Source organism: Carassius auratus, chromosome 26, assembly GCF_003368295.1.
Source record: "Carassius auratus strain Wakin chromosome 26, ASM336829v1, whole genome shotgun sequence".
In the NCBI taxonomy this organism is placed as follows: Eukaryota; Metazoa; Chordata; class Actinopteri; order Cypriniformes; family Cyprinidae; genus Carassius; species Carassius auratus.
Genome location: NC_039268.1, coordinates 167,180 through 192,252, shown reverse-complemented (window position 1 = coordinate 192,252; position 25,073 = coordinate 167,180). Strand labels below are relative to the sequence as shown.

Sequence of the window (25,073 nt, the reverse complement as noted above, 5' to 3'; positions counted from 1 at the left end):
GCATGTTTCATTTGGAAGGGCTCCTATGGCTCCACAGGCCTCCGCTGAAGCCTGGGACCATCGTAATACACATTCCTCAGATCTGAGAAGAGAAGGTCCTGGATCAGATGAACAGTGAGAATCCAGACGGGACAAGCTCCTTATCTCATTTAATAAGATAAAAGCCGAACCACACACACACACACGCACACACTGAGCTCAGGTCAGCACAGAACAGCTGGTCTTTAGACTCTGACCTGTGTCTGCACTTCTTCATCGAGATGTTCGTTGTATTTGTGTACATATGCTCAGATGTTTGCTTGTTTTTAGGACTACTGAGCATTCTGGGAAAAGCTTATTGCATCCTCTAATCGTGTTCTGAGGTTATTTATTGCGATAGCACTAAAGGATCATAGCGCTAAGCGCATAAACACACACATGCAAGCATTTTGCCCCAATCTCTAGTGGATAAACTCATGTGAGGCCTGTGTGTGCATTTGTAAAAGTTTCTTCCCTCATCCAGCTGTCACGATTGACAGTTCGCTAACCCCCAGTGACCTCGGGTAACCGTCCGACCCACTGCACCACACACACTCATGACATCATTGAGCATCTGTGTGCTACAGCTACACAATGCACAAAGAACAGCAAGGCAAGCAGCTCGGGGTGGGGTTTGGATTGGAACCCCCATATGTCATTGGCCCGTGCAGTCGGTTTCCAGCTCTGTGATTGGCTGGAAAAGGAACCCCCGCCTTCCACATGCAAGCATGTTAGTCTTCTGGCTCTGTGACTGGAGGTCAAAGTGTATGTGTGTTCATGTATCAGTGTGTGTCTTCTGTCTGTTATTCTGTTTGTTCTCCTCCTCTATTAGTTGTCTGTTCGCTCTGTTCTCTTTGTCTAGATGTATGTTGTGTACTCCTCTCTTCTCTTCACTTTCCTTGGCAACAGATCCTGTCTGCCTTCCCCCTCCTAATTCTCTCTCCCGGCTTTTTTGGCAGAACCTTCTGTTCCCAGACCTCCTTCGGGCTCTTTCTCTTTGTATCACTTTCTTTCTCTTTCTGTGGCACAAAGTGGCGTTTTTATATCACATGATCAGTTCGGTGGATCTCTGTGGCACTGTCCAAAAAAGATCTGCACATTTTTGTGAAGATGAAGAGTTCTGGCCTGTGCAAAACTCACCGCTATGACGATCGAGTGTTGTTAGCATTGAAAACTTTAATTAAGTTTTATTTGTCAAGGATGCATTAAATTGATCAAAAGTGACGAATTCTGAAAAAAAAAATCAATATTAGAATGATTTCTCAATGATCACTGAAGAATGGCATAATGATGCTGAAAATTCAGTATTAAATTCCAGAAATAAATTACATTTTACAATATATTCAAATTGAAAAGGTAATTTTTATTCTAATAATAATTTACAGTATTTACTGTATTTCTGATCAAATAAAGTTTTGAAGTGTAATAGGGCTAGGCATTTGTTCAAATCATTAACTTTGAGTGTTAGATAAACTTGGAAGTTTATGAGTCAAATTGTTATGCACTACAAATAGTTGTTAAATATGCTGAGTGTTGTAATACAGGTTAAAATGCCAGTGTGTGTGTGTGTTTTATACCTGGTATCCTGTGTAGCCCTTCACACAGTGAACTATTGTAAAGCCTGTTTAACAGTCACATCCTGTCTAGGTCACGGGGTGTTCTGAGGACACACACTCACACACATACACAAATGGATGCACATCCTGCTCTATCTGGCCAGATTTAGCATTAGATAGTAAGTCTGAGGAGCATTATCAGCGTATTTCTGTTTGCATTGCATAAAAGTGTGTTTATGACTATCATTTATTGGACTGGTGCTTGCACTGTGGGGAAAGACAACCACAGCGATCAAACCACAAGTGTCAACAAACTGTTTATTTGTATTAACACTGAAAGGTGATGTTTGTTGATGTGAAATTGCACACCTGTGACTGCCCTGAAATGGCCCAAATCGCATCACCTGCTGTCTCCAAAGCTCTAGGGCCTTTCGCTCTGCTGTTTATTATTTCTGACTTCCTCACTGCACTGAGGAGCCCCCTACTGGGAAGAACAAGAATAGACTTAAAAAGTCTCGCAAAATCATGTCCAGGTCATAATGGAGTGAAAAGTGAACAATAAAATAATGCAAAATTGTATTTAGCATGAGGAATATTTCAATATTTTGCGTTATTGCAGGTTTTTACATAATTTCATGAAAATTAAAAATTCTCCTCCACTCAGTGGCTCAGAATTGTGTATATATTGTAAATAAATTACATTTGTACGAGTCTAATGTCACAATAATCTATTGTTAGTATTGATATAAAATGAAGAAACTTAATAAAAAGGTTAATAATGATAGTATTGCTAAATTTTCTAATTTAATGCTTTAAAATATAATTTATTCCTGTGAATTTTCAGCATTATTACTCCAGTCTTCAGTGTCACATGATCATTCAGAAATCAATCTAAAATACTGATTTGATGCTCAAGAAACCTGTGGAAAACTCTTTTTTCATGGTTGTTTTTTAATATAAATTTCAAAATAACAGTATTTCTTTTTTTGTAAAATTATGTATCTGTTTACTGTCACTTTTTATCAATTTAATGCATTCTTGCTGAGTAGAAGTATTAGCAGTCTTAATTTGTAAGTCGACTTTGGATAAAAACTTCTGCTAAATGACTAAATATGAATATAAATGTATTAGTACGAGAAGAAAAAAAGAATATTTTCTTGGTTTTTAATAAGGAATGCAATAGAGTAAAATAGAACAAAATAGTGCAAAATAAGTAAAAACATTTTTTTTACAAATTATGATCTATCTCTAGATTATTTTCACTTATTTAGTGATTTGAGTAACACAGTAATTATTATTCCAACTTCTCTCTTCTTTTTCTTTCTTTCTTTCTTTCTTTCTGTCCTTCCTTCTCATTCTGTCTTTGTGGACGAGGGTCCTCCTGGGGTTCCTTTGAGATCTGATGTGCCCATCTAATCAAAAGCCTGTAAAGAGCCCAAATCACGTCGTCTTTAGCCAGGGTGTCTCGCGCTGGTGTGAGTGTGTGTTAAAGCTATTTATGTCAGCACACTGATGGAGACACTTGGATTTATGTGTGAAAGATGCTTCTTTATTTTTTCTGCTCTCTTCTCTTGTCTCTCTGCCTGCATGTGTCTCTCTCCATTCTCTCTGTGTGTGTGTGTGTGTGTGTGTGTGTGTGTGTTGGCAGACTCTGGCTGCAGACGGGCACACAGATGGGTGACAGGCTGTGCTGAAACCACTCTCACGCACCTGCTCCTTCATACATAGACTTACACATGCATACATAGAAAAATGTACACACACAAATGCACACTGAAAAACAGCTTGCTTTTAATGAAATAACCTCACAAATGAGTTTACGTTCGCTGAGCTCGTCCCCAAAGCTCTTCATGTGTAAGTGCAGACAGATGTTTGTCTCTGCCGACTCTAACTCCCGAGCATCCGTAATCCAACAGCCCAGTACCGCAGTATACGGATGTCCTCCAGCTATGAGATATTTCTCATGGTGACACTGAGCTCAGGATGAGAAATAAATAATTAGAGCCGAAAGAAAACCGGAGAATGATGACTATTGGCTGATAAATGAGTGTGGAGAGCCGCGGAGTGAGAAGGCAGAGGGGATTAGGATGCTTTGGAACACTTTAAGAGCATTATGGATTAAAAAAAGGTCAGAATGTTTAGCAACATAATGCTAAACCTCTTAAGCGAAACCCAACTGCATGCTGATAAATGGGGACGGAGGGAGGGGGCGACGAAAAAGAGGCTGTATGGGGTTTAACATCTGTTTGGGTCTAAAAAAGAGAGACATGTTTGAAAGACACGGAGAGATCCGTTTTATAGGCACAAGCATACATGCACCTAAAGTCATTATACATTATAATAAAAAGAACGTGTATGGACATCTACTCACTCATAATCATTAAACTTGATGCAACGTGCACCAAAATTAAATTTGACAGCTGCAGCGGATGGAAAGACCGTGCATGAATAAAATTATGTTGAGAAGTTTTGGTCTGCTCCGCACACAAAGCTATCATTATAACTTGAGAAGAGCTATGATTTATATGGCCCACTTTTAAATTAATAAGCAGCTCTTTTAGGAAAAAAAAGTATAAGACAGGAAGTCAAAGAGATGACATGGATGCTTAGACTGACATGAGAGTGAGTAAATAATGTTCAGTGTAGTTCATCATTTTTAGATGACATTGAAGTCACACCTGCTAAAATTATTCAGTATGTAAAAATGAAAAATTCTCATGTCGCTCTAAACTAGTAACTTTTTCTATGGAACAAAGTGTATAGCACATTTGCTTGTTTTACACTGCTGTTCAAAAATATCATTTCTATTCTATTATATTCTAAAAGCATATCAAGATAACATTTGATCTAAAATAACAGAAACCTAAAAAAAACATTTTTGCAAATATATATATATATATATATATATATATATATATATATATATATATATATATATATATATATATAATTATTACTATTATTATTATTTTTTTTAAAATAAATTAATACTTATATTCGGCATGGGCACATTAGATTGATTAAAAGTGACTAATGACAAAAGATTTCCATTTCAAATAAATGCTGTGCTTTTTAACTTTCTATTTATCAAAGAATCCTGAAAAAATGTATAGTTTTCAACTTTGATAATAATCAGAAATGTTTGAGCAAATCAGCATAATAGAGTGATTTCTGAAGGATGATGTGACACTGAAGACTGCAGTAATGATGCTGACAATTCAGCTTTGATCACAGGAATACATTACATTTGAAAATGTTCAAATAGAAAAAAAGTTCTGTTTTGTAATTTATTTGTAATAATAAAATTAGTTTGGTGGGGGGGTTAATGATCTAACATGTTACAGATGTACTTAAAATAGTATTTTCCCCCTCTTGGTTGTCTCTTGTCATCTACTAGAGCACACTTGGAGAGTCAGGACTGGTAGCGATGCCATGAAGCTGCTCTAGACGGACAGTACATACAGAATGAATATGTGTTGGTGAAATCAGTTACAGTGTTTACAGTCTGCACCAATCTGTGTGTATCACTGTATAAAAAGATCACAAAGTTCACAAGTTCTGTCATTATTTGCTTACAAACATGTATGACTTTCGTCCCTAGTTGGAACACAAAATGTAACATTTTGAAGAACGTCCCATTTTTTTATTTTTATTTTTATTTTTTTATTGATAATTGAAAGTGTGACAGCAGCTGCCAAGCTCCAGAATGACAAATACATGATACTTTTAAAAGAGTAACACCAGCCTGGGCTTCTTTCAAAGTCATCTCACAGAAAACCTCCAACACTCATGGAGACCGAATGACTTGTGCACTCTGTGGCATCGCTTTTACTCTCGCTCAGACAGGACTTGGTATGCTGTATGCCATATGAAACACAACCTACTGTACACATTTTCCAGCCTTGTTCATGGGTTCGGACCTATGTTTATCCACTGTATGTGTGTGTGTGTGTGTTGTCAGCTAGCAGGAATGTGTGTGCATCGCCAATACTAAGATGGCTGCCAAAGACTAAAATGGCTGCCAGGACTCCAGAAAAAGAGAAAGTGAGAGAGGAGAAAGAGAGAGATGGAGACAACACACTAAATGTAGAGAAAAAAGAAACGGTCTTGCTCTTTCTCCTCTGTTCAGACTGCTGTTCTTTTGTTTGTGCGAGTGTATTTGTCCTAATCTCTACACACTCTATCAAATCATGCTGGCATGAGCCAGTGTGTTCCCTTATCACCTACAGCCGTCCGATAAACACCTCCACAAACACACATGCACACGCAGCCTGCCATAAACTGTGCTGATAACGCACACTTTCATGCATATGTACTCAGACACTCGTTTCTCATTTTCTCTCTCTCTCTCTCATGTTCACACGGCTCGACAATGTCTGCTCGCAGTGTTGTTGTGTCCAAGTGCCTAAACTGAACAATCACTGAACAATCCATTTCCAACTCTAGTAATTGAATATGAGCCATTTTCTGCCATTTATGTGCATCTTTTCTCTGTTTCTCAATCCAGAGTCTGGGCAATCAGACAATTCCAATCAACAAGGAGAGTCGGACATCAAACCCCCACCAAACGGTGAGAAAAAAGAAAATAAATATATATATATATATATATATATATATATATATATATATATATATATATATATATAGTTATACCATGAAAAATATTTTTAATGTCTCTTCTAACACTTACCAATTCTGCATTTATTTAATCAAAAATAAAGTAAAATTGTAAAATAATATTACAGTTTAAAATAAATGTTTTCTGTTTGTATGTTTTTTCAAAATGTAATTTATTCCTGTGATGTGCAGCTGAATTTTCAGCATCATTACTCCAGTCTTCAGTGTCACATGATCCTTCAGAAATCAGTCTAATATGCCGATTTTCTGCTTGAGAAACATTTCTTATTATTATCAATATTGAAAACAGTTGTGCTGCTTAATATTTATATTTTTTAATATTATCTAATGAATAGGAAGTTCAGGAAGAACAGCATATTATTTGAAATAGAAATCTTTTGTAATATTATATGTTTTTTTCATTTAATCCATCCATGGTGAATGTTAATTTATTTTTAAAAAAAGAAAAAGAAAAATCTTACTGACCTCATACTTGAATCCCACAATCCCACAAGCAGGGGTTTTAGACTACAATTAGCTGGCCAGCTTTTGTCTGAAACACAAGATATTGTTATTATTGTCTTTGTATAAATCATGCATTAGATTTTGATGCTGGATGCATGTGGTACTGGTATCAGTTGGGTGAGGAATGTGAATTTGTATTGTTTCTGCAGGACATCTGAGTTTTCAGGACTGCTTTGTGACTTCAGGGGTGTGGAACGTAGCCGAGCTGGTACGAGTGTCTCAAAGTAAGTACCGTAACACATGCTAGTGTTTCCTTAAATGAACAGCACACTGCAAAAACTGTTTTTCACTTGGCCCAATTCACGATCAAATCACTTAAGTGTTGAATTCTTATTAATGAATCAGTGGAACAGTTTGGTAAACAGACCAAATCAAACCAGGCACTCTCACCCGCTCACTAAAGTTACTATGTCTGATTTCTGATTTAATGTCTTAGAGTTCTGTAGTTTTTACGGTAGTTTAAACTCCCAACATGTTCCTCTCTTCCGCAGCCCCTGTTGCAACAGCATCCGGTCCTAATTTCTCTCTTGCGGATCTGGAAGGTCCCGGTTACTACAACATCAACCAAGTAGCACTCAGCAGACGTTCACTTGCCTCTCCTCCATCCACAAGGTGAACACACATACACCCATAGCCTGCTCTTTATGCCTGTTTCAGTCTCTCTTCAGCAGAAATTTGATCTGTCTTGCTCTCCTTTTTGTCTTTCCTCTTGTTTCCCCTTTGTCTGTGTCTCTTCTTGCTCTGTAGGTCTGAGGTGGAGCTGTACGCCAGTCTTCCTCGGAGGTACTTAGTCTGAGTCTTCTGTATTTCTGCACTTTTTCTGTGTTTCTCTCTATCTGTCTACAGGAATCTGACTCAGGGATATTGATTAACCCCTCTGTTGGTCTCTCTGTCTGTCTCTGTAGCTCTAATAAGCGTAAGTCTATAGATGACAGTGAGATGGAGAGTCCTGTCGATGATGTCTTCTACAGTCGTTCTCCGGCTGGCACCAGCTCCCAGTCCAGCGGCTGGCCCAATGATGTCGATGCAGGTGAGCATCACATTTACATATCAATGTGCCTTTTACACTGATGATGCTGATACCGGAGTCTGGTCTCGGATGTGGGATCTGTGTTACTGTAGCAGTCATCTTAAAAAAACAGCCTGCATTTCTACTGACCTGAGAGCCGATCAAAGACATAAATGACCTTAAACATATGGTGCTCAAAACAGGGTTCAAACAACTCCTTAAGGGAATTGTTCACCCAAAATTGAACAAGCTACACAATATCTTACTCGTAATCGAAGGTGATATTGCGAAGCTTGTCAGTGAACTATGGCTATGTGCAGTTCTATGATCCCAATGAATTATTCTGTAATAGGAGAGATATCGGCATGACAGGTACTGATGCTAGTGGTTACTAATATAAGACCATCGAGATGCCAGTTTAAAATTGAAACTGAAATCCTTTCTTCAGAGGAAATGTGTTGAATGGGGCCAGACTGGGTAACAGTTTCATATTGGTGCAAAAGGGATAAATTGCACTATGTTCATGATCTTCTTCCTCTCTCCTCTTGTGTTAATAATTACCTTCTCCAGTTGCAGTGCAGCACCATTTGACGAGTGTTCAAGAGAGGAAGATAAAACATGAAAATGATGGTGTGCAGTTTCCTTACCATGGTTAGAATACATACTACACACACTTACACGTGTACAGAAGTAGTGGGAGTAGACAGGTTAGTGTCAGGGCAGTAGGGCATCAGATGTTGACTGTGTTGCTTGTTTAGTCTGTTTTTCACCCACTTTGTTGATAACTTTTTTGTTATCAATTTACTTTTAATGACAATTCTCAGTATTATTCATTATACTATAAAATGCTTAGTGTCAACAATGGGTGCTTTTGCCTTTGGCAGTATGTTAGACACTAAACTAAATGATCGCTGTGGTGACAATCAGCTAGTAGTGTTGGAAGAAGTCAAAAACAACACACACGCAAACAAACTCGGAGAAAATGCACTACACAGGTGCACCTTCTGTCCACGCATTAGCCACACACATACATACACACACACGTACACACACTCTCAGTCTGTGTTCTGGTCCCAGATGGCGCTTCCGTGTATCTACAGTAGTGTGAGACATCTGCTCTGCATTTGTGTGTGAATGTCATAATCAGAAAGCAATACTTTTCATTTCAAACCTTTTGAACGTTTTTACAAATAGGGTTCATTTGTTGTACATTTATGCAGAGGTTTCCAGCACCAGAAGTGTCATTTTGTTTTGTTCAATAATTTTTCCCGCCTTCCTCTGATCCTTACACTGTTAACCAGTTGGTAAATGTTTGACTGGTTAGCATAGTGCAGTTAGCTAGTACATCATAAACTGCCGTTCAAAAGAAATGAATAGTTTTATTCGGCAAGAATGCATTAAATTGACCACAAAGTGACAGTAAAGACATTTATAATGTAACAAAAGATTTCCAATTCAAATAAATGCTTTTCTTTTGAATTTGAAAAAAATATATATAAAAAAAGTATCTTGGTTTTCACAAAATATAAAGCAGCACAACTGTTTCCAACACTGATGATGCTGAAACTTCACAGGAATAAATTGCATTTTAAAATACATTCAAATAGAAAACTGTCAAATTTAAATTGTAAAAATTGTTCCCAATATTACTGTTTTTACTGTATTTTTGATCAAATAAATGCAACCTTGGTAAATGTTTAGTTTTTAATTTAGTTTTTTAGTTAAAAATAAACTAGCTGGCATTCACAAATGTTTTGCACTGAGAATCTTTGACTATATTATTTTTATAGTACATCAAATTCTCATTTCTAAAGAAGCAGGAGGCGAGAGTGCGTTGTGTACACATTTTGTGATAAATATACATATACAGACTTAACACTTTCACATGCATTTGCACACTCCCACACACACGGGTGTTCTCTCTGGCACACACACGCATACACACATGCAAGAACAAATGCACTCAAAAGTGAACTGAGAAAGGGGAATTAAGCTGAAATGGGATTTAATGCCTTGTAATGTAGAGAGGAAAAAATAGCATCAAACTGAAGTGAAGTTTAAGCGTGTGTGTGTGTGTGTGTGTGTGTGTATGAGTAACACTGAGCAGTGGGTGCCAGGAGTACTCTCTATCTGTGTGTGTTTTGGTTATCTTCCAATTATGAGCCATCCCTGCTCTGTTATCACTTTCTCCTGCAATTTCTCACCTTTTCATGTTATTTTCATCTCTCTTTCTTCTTTCTGGTGATGGATTGAACCAGCTGAGGTGTTGCTAATTTAATAGTTAAGGAACACGTACAGAAGACTACGGTTGGGTGGTATGACGCTATATAATACACACTGTGTGACGGTAGAAATGTGTCAACGTTTGTACAGCTACAGGCTATATTTGCATGGCTATTTGTGGACAGGACTGCTTTACGTTATTTACACATTAAGGGAGGCAAAGAAACGTGGAGGAATGTGAAAATACAAAGCAGAACGTGACCTAAACAAGTCAAGACGAGGAAAAACTTGTTTTCTAAAGGAGTTGTGAAGCGGAGTTTAGTTGTGTACGCTTGGCAAGCAATGTCGCAACTTGTTCACAGGTGTGTGAATATCGGATATTCTGCAATGTGGTTCATCCAATCAGATTTTAGAGTCACATCTTATCAATTTGATAATATTAATTACACTGTTTTCAGTTATTTAATTTTGAGTGTTTTGTAATGTGAAGCTGTTTTTGCACTGATGAATGAGAAAACCTTCATTATATTATTATTAGGTATTACTTTAAATATTGAAAATATTAGAACTTGTAGAACTCCCAAGAAGTTCCAAAAACAATAGAAAAATAAGAAAATATGATGAAGTATGTTTTGTTTTATTTACTAGATTATATGAAAATTGACATTATTAAATAGTAATTAAAATATATAAAAGATATTCATTATTTTATTTTGCATATGTATTAATATTTTTATTCAAAAAATAGAAGAACTCTTTGATCAAGTTCCAAATAACTAGAGAACGTAATCTAATATGAAGTATCTTTTATTTAATTGACTGGATTATCCAAAAATTACCTAACATAAAAATATCAACTAAATGAAATATAAACTTTTTTGTTGTTGTTCAAATTCTAGCAAAAATGACCAATACATATTGAACTCCTTCAAAAGCCAACACTGATCATTTAAGCAGTAGTTAGTTGAGTTAGTTAGTTGAGCTGGTCAGCGAGTGAGTGTTTGATTGGTGTGTGCTGTTGTTGTTGTTGACGTGTGGTTTCTGGCAGGGCTGTCCTCTCCTGGGTCTCTAAAGAAGCCAGCGGGGAAATTCGATTTCAGCGCCCTGTCAGCACAGACGAGGTCCCCCCGAATGGCCTTCACACACCACCCGCTGCCCATGCTGGCAGGCGTGAGACCAGGTGAGACAGACACACTCCAGCAGGGAGAGAGAGAAAGAGAGAGACAGAACAGAGGGGGAAAGGAGGGATTTAAGTATTAGATTGCAGCGTAGGCTTCTGATTGGTCCAAAAGTCCCATTATGGCACCACACTAGTCCAAAATTGCCCTCAGTGGCATTTGATTGGCTCTAAACAGTGGCGAGCTATTGATGGAGGCCTCTGATTGGCTGGGCAGAGAGACAGAGAAAGTAAGGAGCTGCCACAGTTCATGAACGACACCATCCATCCACGTTCCCTCTTGCTCTCCATCTTTTCCTCTCTTCTCTCATCATCATTTCATCCACAGCTTTTACCTCCATTTCTCAAGTGTGTTTTTCTGGCTGGTTTCTTTGAATATGTGACCTATATTTTATTACATTTCATCATAGAAGATATCATGTAAAAAATATTCTGTGAAATCCTGTGCACGTACGGTCTTGTTTGGGCTAAAGAATCGATTCTTAACTGTTTTTAATGAATTCTGGTTCTTATTAACAGTTGATGAGTGTGCGGTGTAGATGAAAACCCTACTAAAATACTCTGACTGTGTTTCCCGCTCCACTGTTTAGCTGTATTTGCTACTAAAATCTGTGTAGCCTTATAAGTGAATCTGAATCGGTTCTTTTAGTGAATCAAAATAAATCCAAAAAATCAAGTTATTAATTATTTGTCTCTTACACCCCAATACACCGAATAATACTGATATGTTGTTCTTAAGGCTTTTTTTTTTCAGTTAGCGTTCAACTATAAACCTTTTGCGAGAATCATATTAAATAATTTCTAATTTGTTATGTCTGTTCTGCTGAAATCTTAAATTATCTGATCATTTGGCAACAAGCTGCTGAGGTCAGTAAATGCAGGAAGAACTGTTTTTATTTCTTCCACAAAAATCTACTGTTCAGAATTCCTAAAAATATTTGATAACGAATTGCAATTGTTAAATGAATCAAATTGGAACCAGAATCCCTACTAAAATAATGTGACATTTCCTCCATTCCCAGGACACACATACTGCTCTTTGTAATGAACGGTGCTCATTCAACAATTGAACAACAGTGTGTAGAGCTCTCATCTGAATGTCAGAGACGCGATTCGCTCATTTCATTCTCATTTCAACTTCCTTGTGAATTACCAGAGACTATTTGCCGTTGAAGAAAAGAGAAGAAGAAGGACGCAAACGGGGAAGCCATGAGGGAACGTTTAGAAAGCTTCCCAATGCGTAACAGATGCACAGCCAAGAGAATCGTATATAAAAACTACGTTTCGCTCTCTCCGTTTTTTTTTTTTTAATTAGCCAGCGAGCATGATGCTTGTTATTCAGGCATGCTGTCATTCATGTTGGCACAGGACAAAATGTGAGGGAGAGCGTGTGTATGTTGGGACGATGATGGGGTGGGGGGTGCTCTTATCATGCTCTGCTTGGCAGGCACATTCGGAGCGCCAAGAAAATCCCATCAGTCAAACCATGATATTCAGAGGCATTAAGACCGCAGTCTCACAGGCCGCTCCAAACGTCTCCATTCCCACCCAAAGGAGAGCTATTCAAAGCTCCCTCCCGTGTTCTCCCTGAGGTCCCGGATGTTTAATCCCATCCGATGGCCCTGGGAAAAGTGCTATCCGTTCGGGTCCGGCTGCAGCCGGCGAGCCCTAATCAAGTAAAGGTCAGCGGGACAGAGAGCGGCGGCTTTAAATGGATTAAACGTGCGTGTGACTGTGGAAGTTTTTCTCCGGCAGACGCTTCTGGTTAGAATGTTTATGTAGAGTCAAGACAGTGGAAAAAGCAAGGTTTGCGTTAGGTTGGGAGACGAGGCCAGACTGCATGCACATGAGAAAGACTGTTTCTTACGCGTTTGTGTGAGCTATGGATGGATGTTGGCTGCTGTTGTGAAAGAGATACTGTGGTTTGCTTTTGTGAGTGATGAATAACTCTTGTGGAGATCGAGAAGATACCGATTTGTTTGTGTGTGTGAGGGCGTTTATGAGAGTGTGTGTGTGTGTGTGTGTGTGTGTGTGTTTGTTGGCACCCCATAGCGCCTGGCTCCTGCCCAGTACCTAATGAGATTAAGAAGCACAAAAAAAAATAAAGACTGAAGAAAAAGAGGGAGTTGGAGATGGACAAAAAAGAAGGACAGGATGAGATAGATAAAGAGGAAAAGGAGGATTGTGAAAATGGCATTTAAAGAAACAGTTTAGCTAAAAATGAAAATTATTGTTCCAAACCTGTATGACTTCTGTGGATCACAAAAACAGATGTTATGCAGAATGTCCAGGCTGCTCTTTTACAGTAGAAGTAAATGGGGACTAGAGCTATCAGAGTGCACAAATGACAAAAGAAAAAAGCACTATTATTGTAGTCGATTCTTCTGAAGACATACACTACTGCTCAAAGGTTTGGGGTCAGTTTTATTCAGGAAGATTGCCTTACATTTATTTAATGTAACAATAAAATAATTTACCAAGGATTTGATTCAAATAAAATATAGTTCTTTTGAACTTCCTTTTCATCAAAAAAATTCTCAACTTTTCAAGATTGATAAGAATGAGAAATGTTTCTTGAACAGCAAATCAGGATATTAGAATGATTTCTGACTGGAGGAATGATGCATCACAGGAATAAATTACAAATTACTGAATTTAAATATTTTTAATTAAACATGAAATCGAGAGGCTTTAAGGAGGTTTCCTTTAAAATGTCAGTTCAGTATAAGTGCAGAATTCTTAAAAAGTAGCACATGAATCATATAAATGACTTTTCTGGCACTTTTTCTCTCTTTTTGGAGCCCCAATCCCAATTCCATTCATTATATGGAAAATACCTGTGTATAAGAAGATGAGTAAATGTAACAAAAAAAAAAAAAAAAATATTTAATAAATATTGTCAAAATGTTACTTTTTTGTTGTTGTGAGCTATTCTATTAAGGTTAGGACATTATTTAAAGATAGACAAAGTCAAAGAATTTAGGTTTATATGAGCACACAAATTCTAATATCTCTAATAGTACAATACACTGTCTCGCACACACTTCACTCACTCTTTTTCTCTCTCTTTCTCAGGGAGTCCGCGTGCCTCAGCCTCTGCCCTTCATTTTCCTGCTCCCTCCATCATCCAGCAGTCCAGTCCATACTTCACCCACCCCACCATCCGCTATCACCACCATCAGGACCCACTCAAAGAGTTCGTCCAGTTCGTCTGTGCTGATGGCTCAGGGCAGCCGGGGGCACAGGTAACACACACACGCACACACACACAACATCATGATTCACACAGCACCAGTGGACATACACACACACGCTGACCCACATCTCTGCTAAGGTCCCTCTCTCTTACTCCTCTCTTCCTTTCTCTTTCTCTTCATTATCTAACACTTGACAGTCTCCGTTTATCTTGATTTGATTTCAGTTTCATCGCCTCATTTGTTATACAAAGTGTCATGAAACACTAAAACACTCTTGAAACAGATGTGGTAGTGTCTACAATGACTGCATGTTATGTTTTATTTTCTTCTTTTTTCTTTTAAATTAGTATGGATATGATGTAGATCTGTATTGTGAAAATTATATGAAAAGTGGTGCAGGACACATTATAAGAAATATCTAGTCATTACTTATATTATAGTATTTTCCCAAAATAAGACAGAACTACATTTATGGAAATGGCAAGACTTAACAAGATTGGAAATGTTATGTACATCATGTTAACTACTATTATGATGCTTTTATGTCCTTTTTGTAGCTCTGCAGCCCCAGTCCCCATTTTCTTATATACAGTAGTATGGATTATAGAAAATAAATATTTAATTCAGATATGATAAGATGATGATGATAACATTATTAAATAATAATAATTTAATAAATGTAATTAATAACAATTCTGAATTTGAAAATTATAAATAAATAAAATGTATGTAGGTTGGAGAGAATGCCTTTAAAAAAAGAAAATGCAGTAGCATGATTAACTGTGGAGACTGGATCCGTAAAGGGAAAAAAATCGGCATTTTTCGAAACCGATTTGAACTAAAATGACATGTTTCATGACACTAGTTAACTCTGTGTATGTTTATTAATTTTTTTAATGTCTTTGTACATTTGTAACATTCCAATCTCACCCTTTGTGATTGCATGCCTCCACATGTATCTTTGTGTGTGTGTGTGTGTGTGTGTGTGTGTGCGCGCACTTTGTGCCTCTTTCACCCCCTTACCATCTGTATGTGTGTGTGTGTGTGTGTGTGTATCTGCAGCCTAACGGGAGCGGTCAGAGCAAACTGCCCGGCTCCTTCTTGCTGCCTCCTCCTCCGGTAGCGCGGCCGGTGCCGATGCCCCTCCCCCTGTCCGAGCACAAACCCAGCCACACACACCCCGAGAGCGGAGGCGGCTCTCCGGCCTCGCCCTGTAAGTGTCCGCCCAAGCACCAGACCCACCAGAACCCTCGAAAACGCCCCATTACCACTGCATCAACTCTTTGAGTGATAGAACCACGACTTTTTACCATTAGGCCCGTAACATACCCTACGCAAGTACGCAAATAGTTCTAGCTGCGTTTGAATAGTTGAAGTGTATCGCGGGCAAAATATATTTTACTTTCAGTTTTCTCATAGTTATTTTAGGTAGTTAAACTATTTGACATGTTTATATTCAGCTGGATAATAAAACAATCGGCTTTAAGGAAACTCTCGTGCCCCCTCGATTACCCAAATTTGTTAACGCCACAATAACACACTCACTAATAATATGTAAAAGATCATGCATTCCTGTTTGCATACTTGCGTGTAGTATATTTCTGGCTTTAGATGCCCTGCTCTTCTCCATCTGACTTTTTTCTCTGTTCATTTTTCTCATTCGATTCCCTTTTCATCTTGCTTTTTCATTTAGTTATCCGATTGCAATCAGTCACTGACTTTTGCAATTGAATGGGGATGGAGACACTCCGCTGCCTCTCATTGGCTGAAACCAAGCAAGAACATCAGCCAATCATTCCCATAGATCAGCCACCCTACTCATCACTCTCACTTTTCATTTTCCTTTCCTTCTTTTCTTTCTTCAAGAGATCAAATTCAGGGCAGCTGGCATGGACTCCAAACAAACAAACAAACAAAAATTGACGCCCCACATTCAGCGAGAGCGCCTTTCCATTGACACTTCAAGCTAAATACAAAAAGGAAATGTGTGTAGACGTGCAGGTGAAGGGATTTGTAATGTGTCTGGCAGTGTGTGAGAGCGGTGGCACTGGGTTGTGGGTCTTTGCTTGGGATGTGTGTGTGTTGGGTGCTGTCAGCAGGGCGGGTGGGCAGGAGGAGGAGCCTGGTTGAGCAAACCTTTGAGAAGACCACCCCTTCCTTTTTTTTCCATTCTCACTTGTGAATTTTCCTTTTCTTTCTGTGTTTTTCTCATTCGATCATTTCATATCTGTGGAATGGTGTATCAGTCTCAACCTGTTGTATTCCTCCATTTTTTACCTTCCTTTTTCGGTGCTTTTCCACACAACAGCAGCTTTTTTCAGTCATATTACGAAAATCACACACATACAACAAATCACTTTTAAACACTTCTGCAAACATATAAATGCTCCTCATATCCCATGGAGTCCACTCCGCAAAACTGCCCTGAATTTGAATTTTCAAAAATGTTTTTTCTTTTTTTTACATTTTGGCGTTTTCAACTAAAAGTCAGATTTGTTTTTTGCTCAGTTCAAATGGCCCCCTTCCCAACCCCTCTACAACTGCCCTGAATTCAATATTTTAATTTGAAACTGATTTTTAAAATGTTAGAATTTTTTCAGTTGTCATTTTTAAATTATGTTTTTACCTGAACAATTTTTCCTTCAAATCCTTGATCCCAAACTACAGTTTAATCTTCATGGCATCAATAAATGGCACCAGCAAACGTGTGAGCTCATACTGAGCGTTCAAATTTAGTTATTATAGTACTCCAAGGAAAGTACTCTTGCTACTGTTAAAGTACAGACATAGAACTGAATTTAAAAAATGATTTCAGATATATATCAGGCATTTATTCAGTCTGCCGTTGGTCCAAGAAGGACTACAATACTTAGAGAAATCTATCCATTTGCATTCCCATTCATCTCAATGACAGTTTTTTGGCTGGTGCGCTTGCTAATGTTTGATTATGGGTTCTTAGTGCCAAGCCTTTCAGTAGTGAATATCCTAAGCTGTGTCATTAAAGGAAGCAGAAGACATAAAATCCATTAAATTTCCAAAAACAATCGGTCAGCAGCATCAAAACATCTACTAGAATTCAAGATTTACTATTTAAGAATATTTTACATTTTAAATAAACAATTTTAATATAATTCATATTAAATAATAATTCCAATCTGTATGTCCCATTCTTGCTGGTAACTGACTGGTAAACGAAAAATGTTGAATGTTAAAATAGACAGTTTTGCTTTTGTAATTGTGTAGTTTCTTAATCGACCAGCAGGTGTTAAATGGCCAGTGCTATCCAGCCAAACCTTGACTCCTTGACTTACTCAGACAGATCGCAATCCCATTTAGTGCCGCTAATGTGAACTTCATCTTCAAGTCACTTGTTTATTTTACATTGTAGTGCCAGTAATTAAAATACACACTTCTTATTGAAATCTTTACAAAACAAACACCAGCATCACAGCTGTGAATGCTGACAGACGTGTGTGTGTCCCAGCAGCATACCCAGCGCCAGGCTCCACAGCTTCCAACAGGTTTGTCGGCATCGGATCACGGGACAACAACTTTCTGAACATCCCACAGCAGACTCAGGTACATGCATACATGAAGATTCACTTTATGGACGAGCGGCATGCTGTTGATTAGCTTACCACTGATAATGTGTGCATAAACAAATTAGAAACTTATAATACATTTAGAATATTATATTATAATATTATAATATTATACTCAAACACAAATACGTGCTGTTGCACATTTTGACGTTCAGACCCTCAGGCCTGTTTGTGTGGTAGGCTTCCACTGAAAGTGTATTTACTGTAAAAGCATGTTCTGTTTGTTTATACACGCTGAGGGATGAGTCTGTGCTCATCAACATCATCATGCTGAAGATGTGGTGTGTAGACATTAAGTCGAAAATACCTTCGAATATTCCTTTAAATTGAAAATAGCAGCCTTTTCAGTCCATCCATCAATCATGTGTTTTTGATCAGCGAGTATCGTGGGTCTGAGCGCTGTTAAATGCGTGTGGTTGGTAGCAGTCAGCGGCTCTCTGGGGGGCTTGCTGAGGGACACGCTGATCATTTCAGATGGATTTTGTGGCTGTGTTCCCACTTGCTCCAGCCACAAAAACCACAAGCACTAACAATAAGACCGTACACATGGAAACAATTGTTTCCTCCTCCTCTTCACTGGTTCCAAAACCAAATGTCATATGATTCATCAGATTTATTGTGTAAGAAAGCAAGTATGACTTTACAGTGTCCTCATTTTTTTCTGTCAAAAAGTCCTGCATAAACATTAACACACTTGCAGCATCTGCCTCATCTGCGAATGGCAGGTAAAGTTAAAAAATCTCCCAGCAATGAAAGTCTCGTTTTGCATTACTTTTAGTATAATTATATACAGTAACTTTCTAAGATTTGTCAGCCAGTGTGACATTTTTCAGATGGATGTGCTATGACGGACTGAGCATTGGTCTAGTTCAAATGTGTTGAAAGTAGTTTTAACATGCGATTCTATGCAAGAGAGAAAGTCTGACATCCTGAGGAAAGAGAGAAAGAGAGAGGGTGTCACGTCCAGACTGTCTGGTTGCCCTCAGCAACCAGACATGATGTCATAGGTAGTTGAACGTGAACTTCAACAGGAGAGAACTTAAGAAAATGGATGGACCCCACTACTGAGGATTACAGCAAGAAAGAGACAGAAAGATAATACCAGTCCCGCAGGGAACTTTTAGTGAGTCAAACATCAGCAAACTTCTCAAGTCAAGTATTTCTCTCTAGATACCGTACTAAAACCAGCAGGGGACGATGTTAGCTTTGTTTAAGCTTTAAATGAGTTTTCTGAGCTGGTCTGTAGAAGTAGTGTGAGTGTTTATAAAGTGTCCACTGTACTCTAGTGGTTATTCTGAGAACTGTCACAGTGCACTGATAAACATGTCAAACTGTCAGGAATGGTTCACTCAACAGTAAACATCCCTTCGAAGTGTTTTCATATGCTGTCCCTACGGCTTTCTGCCTTTACCAACTTTCAAAAGTTGTTCAAAAAAGTCTCTTATAATTACCACGGATGCATTTATTTGATCAAAATGACAGAATCAATTTAATTTCAAATAACTGTTTTCTATTCCTGTGATTTAAAGCTTCAGTGTCACATGATCCTTCAGAAATCATTCTAATGTGCTGATTTGCTGCTCAAGAAAACATCATTATTAGCAAGGTTTAAAACATTTTTGTGAAAACCTTGCTTATTATAAAAGTCTGTACTGTCACTTTTGGTCAATATAGTGCATGCTTGCTGAATAAAAGTATTCATTTATACTCCAAACTGTGTCCAACTTTTAAACACTGTCATTACTGAAAACTATCCACTCAAATCCGTCCACTGTATATTTCAAATCTCATGAAAGTCTGTGTATATTCAAACATTGCACACTTTTACATGAATAGAATTTCCCTGTTTGAGCAAACAATTTACATTTCTTTAAGAAAACTCTTTTACTCAGACATTTCAAATGTGGTTATGAAACATATTAACTAAGACTATTTGTAAAATGACTCTCTCATTACTTTCCTTTTCTTTCAGTCATGGTTCCTTTGACGAGACTTTTCATAAACCACACAGACACACATCCACAATGAAAACTGGAAATGGAGTCACAAAGCTAAGTATGGAACTTTCCCACACGCCCCCCTGTAAAGTCTCTCTCACACACAAACACATGCACAAATACACACACCATTCCCCAAACCGCTGACACCCTCTTTGGATCGAGGGATCTGGAAGACTTAAGCATTACCCTGCCAGTCTGGACAGCTCAGAGAACCAAACAAAGGAACGACAAACCGACATCTTCGTTGTGTTCTCGAGACATCCAGTGCATTGACTGATCCCATCTACCGTTCTTTAATTTGTTCATCCGCCAGTCATATGCAATGGTGAGGAAATCCATCTCTTCCTAGTCAGAACTCTATTCATGAAATCATTGACATTTGAAATGGACATGTAACCTGGATGATGCCGGACACGTGTGATTGGATGGAGCCTTCTGATTGGCTTAGGCTTACACTTCCGAACCTGGATTTCCTGATTTCAGTGACGCCCTCCAGTGCAGTGTGAACTCGGCGTCCTCTCACTGTTTACCAAGCAATAGACTGAGCGAAACAACAGATAACACTAATGTGATTAATGAGAAGGGATAACAGAAGCTCTGTCCTTAGAGTCAGGCTAAAACACACAGATGAGTACCAGCAGAGCAATACACACACGTCACGTCAGCGACAGCACTACACAAAATCATATAGAGCAGACAGACAGCTGATCACAGGAATGGGAAGGGGCAAGCACGACTGACTTTAATATCAAGCTTGTGACTCAAACATTTTTCATTTAGTAGTGTTTATGAATTAAAAGGCCAGTGATTTGAGTCATAAAACCCATTGGCATGAACTAACGAGGGTTTTTAGCGCATCCATCACTGACCTCTTCACTACCATGAGTGCTTGTGCATCATATATATCCTACAGTCAGCCCTGCACACAAGGGCTTCTTCTGCTTTACTTTGCATTTGGTTTTGCAGTACTTTTTTATTTTTGTGGATGTCAAAAAAATTACAATTCAGGTCATATTACCCTAAAACCAAATTAAGACAAAAATATGATTTAAAGAAAGCTTATTTAATTAATAATTATTTATTGCAAAATGGTCAAAAAAACCAAACCCAATAAAAATAAATAATAAATAAACAATAAAAATAACTTTTTCATCCATAATTTACTTTTAGTAATTTACTAATGAGAATTATGGATGAAAATGCTTAATTGTCATAAAAAATATTGTCACAATGCAAGCAATCTCAGTGAGCCAAAAATAGGATTCAATTTCATTTTGTAAAATATTATTTTTTTATTTTGACTGTGCTATGTGACCTGGTTGTGTTTTTGTGACATTCACCCTTTCACTTGTGTTTGATTTCTGGTTTTGTGCGATTTTAGTTTGCATAACGTAGCTAGCCGCTTCTGCTCCAGCTGACCGAACTGCATGTGGAATTGTGCTTTTTTGTTTTTCGAGTTACAGGTAAAGATCAGCTCTCCTTCAACTAGAATGTGACTAACAAACAGACAATCTCAAGTTTTCCTTTTAGAGCTTCATTAATTCAATGTTTTTGATGGCTATTATATCGACAGTGCTCTGCCCTTCCATCACTTTACAGTTCGTTCATAACTTTACTACAGCTTTTTTTTCCTGTTTCGGTACAGCCTAACTCGCACGACAATCTACTCAATGCTACCATTTCATTTAGCCTATCAGCACAGTGCTCAACTAAAGTAAATACATGCACACATACACAAACATTGCACTATGACACACACCCACTTCCTTAAAGGACAAAGGGAAACCTTTAAAAACAAATCCCTCTATCGAACATGATTTTACAACATGCACCCTATTTAAAGTACAGTATGTTTCAATTTTAGATGAACTCGGAAAAGAAAATGCTCGTAACCACTGACCTCACTAAATAACTGGACTGCCTGGCTGTCAATCACATGGTCAGGGACTCTGATTGGCTGAGAGCTGACGATTTCATCATCCACTTGAAACACATCAAAGTGCCTCGGTGTCCCCTTTACATGCAATTCAGGGTCTTCACTTCATGTATAAGCTACAGAAAATATGTACAATATGTATCATGGGCTTGGCAAACAACATATGAGCAACTGCAAACATCATATTTAAAGATAGATGTTATCCAGACGTATCGCACTCATACTGTGTGTGTGTTTGTGTGTGTGTATATATATATGGACATATGTATAGTTCTTCCGCTGTGAAATTAGCTCTATGGCAGTCTAGTTATTTTTTGACCTTTGACCTGGGTCAGTGATGCCATCGGAAAACGTCCAAACATATGAAACCCAAAAACATCAGATCATCTCGTCAGAACCAACAGGACTGTCGGGTCAGGTCAGTTCAGATCAAAAACAGGACACAAATACACCTTTAGAACAGAAACAGAGAGAAAACAAATTCTCTTTGTTGAAAAGTGTTATTATTGAGAGAGAGAGAGAGGGGTAAAAAAAAAAATTATATGTGGACTGAGCCGTGTGCAATGTGTTGGGTAGATATCTGTGTTTGTCTTCAGATTTTTAAGAAAGCAAAGGAAGTGAAAAAAAGACAAAAAAAAAAAAGAAAAAAGGTTGAAGTCTGCAAGCTCCTGGACTCTAAACACGAGGGCCACAAAAAGAATCCCAGTCTCTGTAAGCGTTAAAGCGGGGAAGTTAATTTTTACTTTTCAATTATCTTTTTTAATGTTTTATTTGTAAGCTTTTGTTTTTAAACTATTTTAGGCGTGGGGGCCGAAGGAACGATTTTACAAAAGCAAATGTATGGCAACAACAACAAAATACTGGTGCTTCTGTTACTCAAGCGCAAATAATACCACACCAGAACGAGACAAGTTTAACGAGCCTCTGTTTCTTTCTTCTTCTCTTTTGTATTTACCTAGGGGGTTCATATTTTTATATATATATATATATATATTTTGGTTCTGACAAAAGGCATTTTACTACAACCTTTAAGAGAGCAATGCCCCTTCTTACTCTTAGATAAATGGTGCATTCAAGTTTAAGTTGGTCAGAAAGATTGTATTTAAGTTGAATGCCGTAATGAATGCAGCATCTGTAATTAGTGGTTAGGTTGTTAAAATGAAACTCATTTTTTCCATTTACAATAAAGTTGCATAATAAATTATGATAGTACTCCACCGTTGCAATATAATGCATAACAATTGCACCTTCATAAACTGAATAAAAACACACGATACAAATTATGTTATTTTGGAGTTAAAAATGACTTTGCAACTCATAAATACACACTTCCCAGGAGGACTTGAATGCACCTAAATACCTGATGAATATGCAGAAAGGCGTGTTTTGATTGGAGGAATGGCCAAAATGAAGCATCACAACTAGAGGGTTTGTCACACGCAATTAGATCACGTTTGCTCCAAATCTCTGCTTCCTTTAGATGAGATCGTGTTGATGTTAATGTTAACGTGAGTAGGGTTTCATTAGTCGTAGTTTAGAGCACACAAGGTTCGAGTTGAGAGGCAAAAAAAAATAATCAGTGTGCCACGGCTGCCCCGTATCGTCCTGGAAACAATTCCTGTATGTAAATGAGCTCCCATAGTGTTCGTGCTGTAGTGTATAGGTGAGCATTTAAAGGTTGTCCCATTCAAAGTGCCTTTTGTTCACAGACACCATCTTGTAAATGATGAACACCCGTCTCTCCTCTTTCTGAGCTTTCTCAAGCTGTATTCACAGTATATAGTACTACAAGAAAATGGATGTGATTTCGTTCTTTTTATTGTACAATGATGAAAAAAAAGTTTAAAAAGCAAAAAAAAAAAAAAAAATGGGTCCCTTTTTCTCTGTACCTCTGTCTTTATTAGTCTCGCGCTCTTGGCACCGTAGATGTCTATCCTTATCTTTCCTCCCTCTTTTGATGAAAGAGTTGGAAAAAAAAAGTTGAATCTTTTTCTCTTGAGCAAGATGTTGTAAACTCTAATGTTATATCCCTGTCTGTATGCTTCACATGTTTATATCATACACGTCTCGCTCTTCGGTCAAACGCAGTGGGCTCTGAGTACTAACTGACCCGGGACCGCCCCGCTCACCCTCCCTTCATCTGAGACCAGCAGTACCGGTGTGTTTTAGGAAGCGGTGCGGTCCTGGTGCCAGATCTGTTTGGCTGTCGGTGGAGAGCACTGGACCAGAAGATGCACAGTAGCTCTGTCGTGTTTGTTTGTGTTGTATTTATTTCCATTAGTCTCGCTTTTGACTCTGCAATTAAAGCACCTTTTTAGTGGTTGTTTGAGGCCAGCTGTTTAAAGAACTTGACTGATGATTTGCTAATTGCACCTTATGCACCGTTTAAAACCGTGCACTAAGAATAAAATGCCCTGCATTTAGAAGGACTGATCCAGATGTGGCGGCAGCTTTGTTGTCAAATCCCAGCTGCTCCACTTAAAATACTTCAAGCCATGCATTTTTGTAAGCACCATATTAATCATAGATAGTCGATGTTTCAGCAGTGAACATTTTTTATCGGATATAAAAATAGACAAAAGTAAATGTTGCATGAAAAGGATGATAACTACAAAGTTTTAATAATCATTCTAATTCTATAAGAATAGAGAAGTCCACACTTATTTACGTCAATTATTTTTTAAGAATTTTTAAATATTTTAATTAATGTGCATTAATTTTTACATGCACACCATGATGAAGTGATTAAGAGTTAGTAGCACTAAATTCTGAATTATTAATCATCCCTCTGGTTTGTGTCAGGATTATGAAAATTTAGTTGCATTTATTTATTCAGAATCTGCCCCAATTTGCAGCTGTACACGTTTTTTTAAATATCTACTGTCGATGTGGTTTTGATTTGCTTGTGTTTTAGTACAGCGTCTCTGATCCAGCGCCCTCCACAGAGCCTTTGGCAATCTGCATGTGTTATTTACAGATTCTTTTCCATTATAAAAAACTAAAATGTTTGTAAAGAGCAGCACCTGATTGAATAAATGATGTTCTTGACTGTACAAAGATTCTGATATGGGTTTGTTTTATGGTAAGAAACTGACACCACTTCAAAACTTTTCTTTGCAATGAGATTTTATTGATCCCAGGGGAGTTCAAGCTATAGTAAATTCAAATGATTAATTTCCTAACAAACAGGCCTACATGGAGTCTGCATCCACA

The 25,073-nt window shown here is 37.9% G+C and overlaps 1 protein-coding gene across 16 annotated transcripts in view; it reads left to right on the top strand.

Moving 5' to 3' along the window:
* The window catches only part of LOC113043981 (nuclear factor 1 X-type-like), an 86,318-nt gene extending 61,405 nt beyond the window's left edge, over nucleotides 1–24,913 (top strand). For 5 of the 16 annotated variants that reach the window (XM_026203537.1, XM_026203540.1, XM_026203532.1 and 2 more), the window contains 11 exons: nucleotides 6,082–6,144; nucleotides 6,866–6,940; nucleotides 7,208–7,328; nucleotides 7,464–7,499; nucleotides 7,622–7,746; nucleotides 8,296–8,376; nucleotides 10,997–11,128; nucleotides 14,201–14,370; nucleotides 15,385–15,535; nucleotides 17,807–17,901; nucleotides 19,897–24,913. In XM_026203537.1, the coding sequence (XP_026059322.1) occupies nucleotides 6,082–6,144; nucleotides 6,866–6,940; nucleotides 7,208–7,328; nucleotides 7,464–7,499; nucleotides 7,622–7,746; nucleotides 8,296–8,376; nucleotides 10,997–11,128; nucleotides 14,201–14,370; nucleotides 15,385–15,535; nucleotides 17,807–17,901; nucleotides 19,897–19,911 (1,064 nt within the window). In that variant the 3' untranslated portion in view covers nucleotides 19,912–24,913. The remainder of the gene's footprint in view (nucleotides 1–6,081; nucleotides 6,145–6,865; nucleotides 6,941–7,207; nucleotides 7,329–7,463; nucleotides 7,500–7,621; nucleotides 7,747–8,295; nucleotides 8,377–10,996; nucleotides 11,129–14,200; nucleotides 14,371–15,384; nucleotides 15,536–17,806; nucleotides 17,902–19,896) is intronic. The other 11 variants (XM_026203536.1, XM_026203535.1, XM_026203533.1 and 8 more) reach the window with 11 other exon arrangements.
* Nucleotides 24,914–25,073: the final 160 nt, after the last annotated feature.